The sequence below is a fragment of the Tasmannia lanceolata genome, unplaced genomic scaffold (genome assembly GCF_043159265.1).
Source record: "Tasmannia lanceolata isolate RefF3 unplaced genomic scaffold, GAP_Taslan_0.1 ptg000700l, whole genome shotgun sequence".
NCBI classification, from domain to species: domain Eukaryota; kingdom Viridiplantae; phylum Streptophyta; class Magnoliopsida; order Canellales; family Winteraceae; genus Tasmannia; species Tasmannia lanceolata.
In genome coordinates, this window is record NW_027519370.1 from 35,452 (window position 1) to 44,336 (window position 8,885).

Sequence of the window (8,885 nt, forward strand, 5' to 3'; positions counted from 1 at the left end):
CTTACGCAACAGACTGGAGCACCAAGAGGTTGTCGACCGTAAATTATGGGCTCCTAGCAGCTGAACTCGCAAAGTTGTGTGTTTGTGTGCTGAAACGGCGAGGCCAGGAACAATCGTCGCCGAGGAGACGCCAAGGAGATTCTCCGCTTCAGAGGTAATGAGGACCTCAGTAGCTGGCCTAAATACTTAACAAGCTCGCCGCCTCTCGCCCTCCCTCTCTCGCTTGCTCACGCTAATTGAACGCCTTTGGCTCGCAGATTCCAGAGTAAAACGTTTCAATTTAATCAAATTCACTAGGTTGCCGCTGCCGCCGCCGCTGCCGGTGTGGGCGAGTTCTGATTGAGATAGTGCAGGACGTAGTGGAGGATCAAGTCGTAACAATACTTGTACTCGGTCATGTTCTCTATCAACTGCGGCCGGTGGCGCCTCACCGTCTTGACGGCCTGGAAGACGTCAACCTCGTTGTGCTGGACCACTTGCTCGATGGCCACGTTGGCCGCGCAGTAGACGCCCGCCCGCGACTTCCCATTGAGGGAAACCACGCAAACGGGCCCGTAAGTGGTCCTCTGGCGCCACCGCTCCACCATGTTCATCAGCTCCACCAGGGCGTTCGTCGAGGTGGGCACCCGGTGACCTTGGGGCCAGCAGGTGATCTGGAAGACCTGCGTGGTCTTGGCCTCCGACTTGACGCCGGCCATGACCTCGGTGAGGGACACGATCTTCTTGTTGATGGTGTAGATCCAGGACTTGATGTTCTGGTAGTGGGTGTAGGAGACCATCTCGGCCGAGAAGACTGGCCCGAACTTGCGCCGCAACTCCTTCTCGCTGGGCAGGAAGGAGGGGTAGGTGGAGGACTCGCTGGGGTTGGCTAACAGGATGACACTGTTGCAGTCGTGATCGTAGACCAGCGACCAAAAGTCGCTTATGGTCTTGTGGAGGGGCCACTCGGTGACGATGTACTCCTTGCTGCGCGTGTAGCCGTCCACGAAGACGGCGTTCAGGTAGTCGGTGCTGTCGTTGGTCTGGAATGACGTCAAGTAGGGGCGAAAGTTGTCCGGCGGCACCGTGGAGACGTCGCGGTTCTTCTCGCGATTCTCAACTCGGTGGCCGCCGGCGCAGTCGCCAATGCTGAACTTGGAGGTCATGCGCGTGATCTTCTCGTACTCCTTCAGGTACTCGTTCTTCTTGGTTAGCGGATTTCGGCGAGACTTCCGCTTCAGCTGACTGTGCAACTCCGTCACGGGAAACCAGGTCTTGCCGCAGTAGAGCGCCTCCTCGATGGTCTCGTAGACGAACTTGTACTGCTCGAAGTTTTCGATCAAAAACTTCCTCGACTGGCGCATCTTCTTGGTGTAATTGAACACGTCCACCACGTTGTCCTCCTCGGCCAGCTCCAGGTTGGCGTCGATGCACAGGTAGGCGCCCGTGCGCCCGCACCCGTCGTTGCAGTGCACAATGGTGGGCCCCGTCTTGCCCGACTTGGACATCTCGTCCATGCAAATGTGCACTCGCCGCCGGAAGTGGAGCAGCGAGCTGATGGAGGGGCAAGTGTGCGAGGCCCAGCCGTTGTAATGGAATTGATAGATGATCCTCTCGTTGGCGGAGTTGCTCGCGGGATCCTCGCCCTCCGTATTGGCGCCACTCCCGCCGTCGCCGCCAGGGGACTTCTCCTCGGGCTCCTCGTCGACGAGCTGCGACTCGCTGGGCGCCAGGAAGAGGGTGGTCTTGGGGCGCGTTTCCTTGATGAACACGCGCCGCTTCTTCTTCACGGCCTTCCGGGTGGCCGACAGTCGGTCGAGGACCACCACACTGGGCGTTGGCGTCGGCGGCGCCGCCACCTCCTGGCTGACCTTCGAGTCCGGCGCGGGTTTGTCCTTCAGCGCCTGCTCCTTGTCCAGGTTCATGGCGAAGAATTGGTTGTTGATGTTGTTGAAGGTGCTCGCACGGTTCCGCAGGACGGCCGACGAGTACTTGGGCTCCCGGACGCCCGACTTGGCCGTCCACTTGCGCGGGTTCGCCGGGTGGCCGTGACTCGACCCGGAGGCCGAGGTGTCGTCGTCTGTGTAGGCGGAGTCGTTCTCGAGCTTGCCGATGTCCTTGGCCGTGGAATTGATGGCCGCCTTGGTCTCCTCCGAGGGCTTGTCGGCCGGCGGCTCAGTGCTCTTCCACTTGGTCAGCTTGATGGTCCTGATGACAAAGTCGGCCAGAGGCTCCTCGTACAAGAGAGTCACCTCGAAGTTTCCGTAGCGCTGCGACTTGTTCAGTTCGCCCGGCCAGTACTGGTTGCACATGACGCGAATAAAGTCGAACACCTTGGTGAGCATCACAATGACAAAGGTCTTCTGTTCCCAAATCATCCGCCAAAAATCGTTCATCGTGAACTCGTTGGGTCCCTGAGCCGCAATGTAGGCGTTCGGCTTCAGGCAACTGTCCACGTAGGAGGCGTTAATGTAGTCTGAACCCTGAGTATCGGGCAAAGTTTTCAGCACAACTCTATTGTAATCATATGGGATGCACTTCTTGTAGTTGTTCTTGGGCTGGTTTATCTCCTGGGTGGCATAGCGACAAACGTAGGTCTCGTATTTGCTGGCGAATCTATACTCGATTTGCGACAGAACCTCGTACTTGCACATCAGCTTGTATCGCTGCTCGAAGTCCTTGATGGACATTCGCTCTTTGGGCAGAAATGACTGGAGATCGCGGTCGAGGGTTCGGCACAGGATGAAGCTGGAGTTGAGCATGGACAATTGCAGGGTGGCGATGGACTCGTGTCGCTTCATGAAGTTCCAACGCGGATTTAGGCACAAAAACTTCCCCTTCTGCTGGGACCTTCTGGCCTCCGATCTTCCCTTTCTGCTTCTACCCTTCCTAGCACCGCCACCACCACTAGTGCTGGCCCCACCACTCGTTGGCTTCCTACCGCCAATCATGTTGCTAGTGCTGCTGCTGCCGCCGTCTATGGAGTACCTAATTTTCTTCTCGCCCTTCGTGAATTGGGGTTCACCATCGTTCATTCCCTGGCGGTCATCGTAGATCTCCCTAATAGACAACTGGTTCGACGGTTGGACAGTGATTTTGGGGTGATATGTGAACAGCTCCTGCTCCTGGCGATAGCCGTCCATCACTGATAAGGCGGAACTCCCGTGGTTCATCGCAGAATAACAAGGTGACAATAATAGTGATAATGATTGTGATATCAACAAAACAGTAATAGAAACAAAATCTCCGCTCTGTCCGGAGCTGGCGACTTGAGCATTGTCTAGTGTGTACTTGTTGAACGTAATGAGCGGAATTTACATCATATTGTCAACTCGCGCCTAGAGTTGTCGCTAGAAGTGTGTCTAATACGTACTTCAAGGTAGCTAGTCTAGCCATGAGAGGGCCCTGAGGAGCCTCTAAGACTATGGTCCAATTGTTGTGGTTATTAACTTGAGGAGGCATCCCAACGAGAGAGGGAGAGTGAAACAGTTGAGCGCCAAGCTACACACAAACACACAGCTGAAGCCCCTTGGGCTAGAGAGCAGAGGCAATGGGAGAATGCGTACGTACAGTTTGCTGCACGCGGAAAGCATGCGTGGCGAATGCGCCGCATGCATGTGGAATTTAAAGGCACTTGGCTTCGAAATATCGCAACTCTAATCACACTTATTTTACCTAATTTATATTATTTAACCCAATATTAACTCTATTAACAATCATGCCAACCGTCAACGTCAAGAGGGACCTGCTCATGAAGCAATTGGGCTCCAACTACACGGATCAACAATTCGATGAGCTCTGTTTCGAGTTTGGCATCGAGTTGGACGAGATCACATCGGAGAAAAAAATGGCAATTCTGGGAAATACTGCCACTGGAAAAGAGTCTGACGACGTCATCTACAAGATCGACATTCCAGCAAACAGATACGACCTCCTCTCACTCGAGGGCATCGTCCTGGCTCTCAAGATTTTCACCGGCAAAATGAGTCCACCTGTGTACAAAGTCACCAAGTCAAACGTCGAATTCAGGGTTGATGAACATGCCAACGCCGTGAGGCCAGTCCTTTTAGGTGCAATTGTACGTAATGTCAAGTTTACCGATGAAGTGTACAATAGTTTCATCGACTTGCAAGACAAAATCCATCAAAATATCGGAAGAAATAGAAGCATGGTCTCCATTGGGACGCACGACTTGGACACCATCCAAGGGCCTTTCCTGTACACGGCAATGGACCCAAACAAGCTCAAATTCAAGCCCCTGAACCAGACGAGAGAGTTCACAGCGGCTGAGTTGATGATTTTCTACGCCGATAGCCACCTCAAGTCATACCTTCCACTCATCAAAGATAAGCCAGAATACCCAGTGATCCTGGACAAGAACAACACAGTCCTCTCAATGCCGCCCATAATCAACGGCGACGTTTCGAAGATTACACTGAACACGAAGAACGTCCTGATAGAGGTCACGGCCACTGATAGGGCGAAAGCAACAATAGCTCTAGACACGATCGTGTCCATGCTGGTTAGTTCGAACGGTACCTTCGAGGCTGAATCTGTCACAATTAAGCACACCGACGGGAGGAGGGAGTATGTGACCCCAAACATGTCATATTACAAGGAAACTATCGACAAGCCATATGTGAATCGCGGGCTTGGTCTCAATTTAACATCTCAGGAGATCGCTACATTACTGACCAAGATGAGTTTGAGGGCCAAGGTAGTGGGCGATCCAAGCTCAGAGCTCATTCAGGTTGAGATACCCCCAACGCGACACGACATAATCCACAAGTGTGATGTTATGGAGGATGTTGGTATTGCCTTCGGCTATGATAATATACCAAAAACTCTACCTCGAAGCGCAACAATCGCCAGCCAAGTTCCACTCAACAAGGTTAGCGATCAGTTGAGACACGAAATCGCCCGATGTGGATACACCGAGGCTCTCAATTTCGCTCTCTGCTCGGAGGACGAATTGGGCTCCATGCTGAGGAGAGAGAAGAAAATGAACAACATTGTTAGGATCCAAAACCCCAAGACCAAAGATTTTCAAGTTGCCCGTAATTGCTTGCTAACTGGCTTACTCAAGACGATCGAAAACAACAAGAGGATGCCCCTACCCATGAAGCTATTCGAGGTTAGTGACGTTGTTTTCGCCGATGAAAAGAAGGATGTCGGCGCCAGGAACCAAAGACACTTGGCGGCCGTCTATTATGGTAAGCAAAATTCCGGATTCGAAATCATTCATGGGCTTTTAGATCGCATAATGCAAGTGTTGGAGTGTCCATACATCGGCACCGGTCCAGACAAGGAGACTTCGAAAGTAGGATATTACATTGAAGCCACAGAGGAGGAGGCGTACTTTCCGGGTCGATGCGCGGCCGTCATATACAATGGAGAGAAGATAGGCCATCTGGGAACATTGCACCCCAAAGTCTTGGAGAATTTCAAACTCGACCACCCCTCTTCAGCTCTAGAGATAGACATCGAGAGGTTGGCGCTGGGCCAGTTCTACAAGTGAAGTGATATTCGATGGACTCTTGCGCAACCCTGATTCTGGTCTTTATGTCACAACTAGTGTCAAATAATGTCGTTTATTTACTTTCGATTACAACCTTCAAAATCTACTCGACGGCTAACAGATCGTCGGAGTCTTTGAGCGTCTGATTTTGAGTGCCTTGGATACGATCAGTGTCAATCAGGTTTTGGAGGTCTTTTGGGAACCCGAGTTCGCCATCAGATCCGCTGTCAAGTCTAAAGAACTTGAACTCCCCCCGACGGCTGTGATCCACTTCGTTTTCCACTTGAGCATCAACCCGATTTTGCCCGCCATCTTGTCGATCGTCATCATAGTCGGTCATGAGTTGCCTTCCGGAATCGGCCACAGTTATTCAGTAACCGCCGCTCACCTGTCCTCCGCCGGCTCCGTATGATCCGGAAACGGCGTACGAGCCAGCGTTTCCGTATCCGCCGCCCTGTTGACGTGGTGGCGGTTGGGCGTACCCGGCGCTACCGTAGTAGGGCTTGTTCGGGAGGATTGGCTGTGGTCGGGCTGGTGGTTCAATCGATTTGGGGTTAGTTGGATCGGCGTCGACTTTGGGGCTGATTGATCAGTGCTCACTTGATTGCTACTTACCACAGTCGCACACGCAACGTTCAGGTTGCTCCTGCTGGAATTGTGGCTGCGAGTAGAACCTGTTGATTGGCGAGCGACAAGGTTGGGTGGTTAGTGTGTCTTGATTCAAGGGGGCCACTTTCATTATCGGAACAACAACTCACTTCTTGTGGGCCTCGGCCAGCGATGCGACCAGCACAACCATGGCGAACAGGGCGAAAATCTTGAAGATTCTTGGATTCATCTTGTGGTTTTGGGTGGTTTGCTTACTGAAAATTAGTTGGATAAACTTCAAAGTGATCTCGCTGTTGTTGTCTCTCCTGTCAGGTTGGTCTCTTCTGGTTGAGCTTCGAATCTGATTTGAGGCTGAGATCACGAAAGTCGCCCCTTTTATTCTCGCCGCCGCGGGGAATCTCGAAGACAATGGGCCTGAAGTGCATGTTCTTCGCGTGGTGGCACTCAAAGGAGAACAAGTTATGAGAAAAACCCATTTCCTCCTCGGGGAAATACAACTAGTCTAGCTAGCTCATGGGAATGCGTGCGAGAAAATGCGCGCTTTTAACTCGCGAGTTGCGCGACTTGGAAGCCAGGCTAACACATGAGGAAGGTTGATTGTTCCCTTGAAATCGAGTGTTTATGTGTGTGGTAATTTCCGGATACTATGACGACGCCGACGACGACGCCGACAACAACAACAACCGAGAAAGGCACTCGCTCGCCGCTTAAGGGCCACGACAACAAGTGGTTGCTGTGACGAGACGTACGTAATCACGACTTCCTGCAGAAAGTTCGAATGCGGCGGCGAGCGAATCATGACGACGACAATACTCGAGGTATTCTAGCCGCGGAAGAGTCGTGGCCTCTCGCCGGCGTCGAGTGAGGGAGCGATTTGCGATCACTCATTGTATAGCTCGGCTAGGGGCTAAGCGGATTGATTGATGTTTGAGGAGCCTGTTGTTGTTGGTTGGTGTTATTTCATGAGCGAGAGAGAGAACTTTCGCGGCAAGAGCTAGTTTGTGTAGGATGTCTAGTTGTAATTGCAAACATTTTCACCTTGATCCTCAGAGCCAAAGAAAGGGAGAGCAAGAGAGAGAGAGAAGTGAAGGGTTTGCGCAGTTCGCAACTTTTCGTTCCGCCCCGACAGGTTCCCCGCCAGTGGAGCGGCCTGCAGTCTGAGCCGGCCGTCTGGCCATGTCGAGAACTCAAGCCTCGCGAATTGATTCCCCACTGGCCCTACCTGGAAGGTATAATCGAGATTTCTCTCCTCGCCGTCGACGGAGTAAAACTTCGACGGGCTTCCCACTCGGTCGGCGGATGGAGTCGTAGAGTAGTAAGGGTGCCAATATAGAAACGCACATAGCTGCACGACAGAACAAAGTTTATGATGTATCATCATCTTCAAGTTTAACTTTAGCTTGTGTCTACGTGTTGCTCACCATCAGTGATTGATGGGTACATTCGTCTGGCGGCCCGACATCACTGGACTCGCAGTTTTGGGGATAATCCGTGAGCAGGTCCTCCTAGTTGCCGAGTTTATGCTCGAGTCCAATTGTGGCTCCTCGCAAACCTCGACGAAAATGCCCGGCTGAGATTCGTTGCCGACATGGATCTCGTGCGTGCTGCCGGGAACCAGGTTTGCTATTGCCGAAATTAATTGCACATCAATACAGGGCGAATTCTCTGTGACTGGCTCCCAGCCGACCGGCGGCGAGGCAGGCGGCGAGATGAGGAATTGTTTAGTTAACTTGGGGATGCTCAAGTGGGTGCAGGGGTTTAACATTGGAGTCGAGTCGTCTAGCGAGTTGTTGTTAACTCCGGCGCGAATGATCTGGGCCGGGTAGCACTTGAACTCGGTGTTGCCCAGCCTGAAGTGATTCAGATTGAGTCTCGCCAGTTTGGCGGCCTGGCTGCTGGTGAAGTCCAGGCGAACCCGGCGAAAACTCTTCAAGTATCTGAATTTAACATCCTGGTCGTAGAGCAAGAAGAGGGATTCGAATTTGCACTTCAGCACGTCATCATGGAAGATGGCGGAATCCACGTTGGTAACAATAAGGATATCACTTGCGTTTGGTAGTTGCTGCTGGTGAAGCTGTTGTTGATGCTGGCTAGAATAAATATTTTCTGTTGCCATGTCGTCATCTTCCTGATGATCAGTTCGAGATAAATCACTACCTAAATCCATTGCCTCTTCACAACTATTGTTGTTGTTGTTGTTGAATGAGAAGTAATGTTGCTGCCGGTTGATGTTTGTGTTGTCCAAAGTCCTTCTCTGATTTGGATCAATATTGTTGTTGTTTGGTTGTACCTTATCAGATACTGAGAATGTGTTGAGATTCGTCTCCAGTTCAGTTATTGCGCTCGTCATATCGCTAGTATTGATGAGATTGTTATTGCCATTGTTAGTTGGATCTTGATTTTGTCGTTGCTGTTGCAGGTCATTGGCAAATCTGCTGACTCCCAATTGTTCGCCAGACATTTCGCCCTCCTCAAGTTGCAAGGGAACCGGTTCATGTTCCTCCCTGAGACAATTGCCATCATTTGTCTTGGTCGTCGCCGGTTGCTGCTGCTGCTGCTGATTCATTCTGGCTTGCCAGCGCCCATGTGAAGAGCCTCTATATTAATTAATAGTAATATCGCTCAATGATAATCTCTTGTTCGGTGTGAGAATAGCGGTTGACCGAAATTCGATTAGAGGATTTTAGCGCGAATCATCTCGGGCAAAACAAACGAATTTCTGGGAACGCAAACGAGCAACACACACTCACGCACACAGAGCGAGCGGCGGCCAACCGGG

The 8,885-nt window shown here is 51.8% G+C and overlaps 1 protein-coding gene, 1 long non-coding RNA gene and 1 pseudogene across 2 annotated transcripts; 1 reads left to right on the forward strand and 2 right to left on the reverse strand.

The window, feature by feature from the left end:
* Positions 1–293: 293 nt before the first annotated feature.
* Positions 294–3,152, reverse strand: LOC143868820 (uncharacterized). Its single transcript, XM_077376221.1, has 2 exons — positions 2,155–3,152; positions 294–1,608 (listed from the first exon to the last, which is right to left on the reverse strand). Exons 1-2 carry the CDS (start codon positions 3,150–3,152, stop codon positions 294–296), a joined length of 2,313 nt encoding a protein of 770 aa, XP_077232336.1.
* Positions 3,153–3,697: 545 nt separating this feature from the next.
* On the forward strand, positions 3,698–5,497 carry LOC143868821 (uncharacterized; annotated as a pseudogene).
* Positions 5,498–5,630: 133 nt separating this feature from the next.
* Positions 5,631–6,432, reverse strand: LOC143868814 (uncharacterized). Its single transcript, XR_013244456.1, has 3 exons — positions 6,256–6,432; positions 6,113–6,171; positions 5,631–6,028 (listed from the first exon to the last, which is right to left on the reverse strand). It is a non-coding gene; the product is annotated as an uncharacterized LOC143868814 (long non-coding RNA).
* Positions 6,433–8,885: the final 2,453 nt, after the last annotated feature.

What these genes read in the sequence shown, in the direction of transcription:
- LOC143868820 (XM_077376221.1), bottom strand. Translation starts at nt 3,152, where the DNA reads ATGAACCACGGGAGTTCCGCCTTATCAGTGATGGACGGCTATCGCCAG. An exon ending in ACCAAGTGGAAGAGCACTGA is followed by an intron (nt 1,609 to 2,154) that starts GCCGCCGGCCGA and finishes GGATCCCGCGAG; the next exon opens with CAACTCCGCCAACGAGAGGA.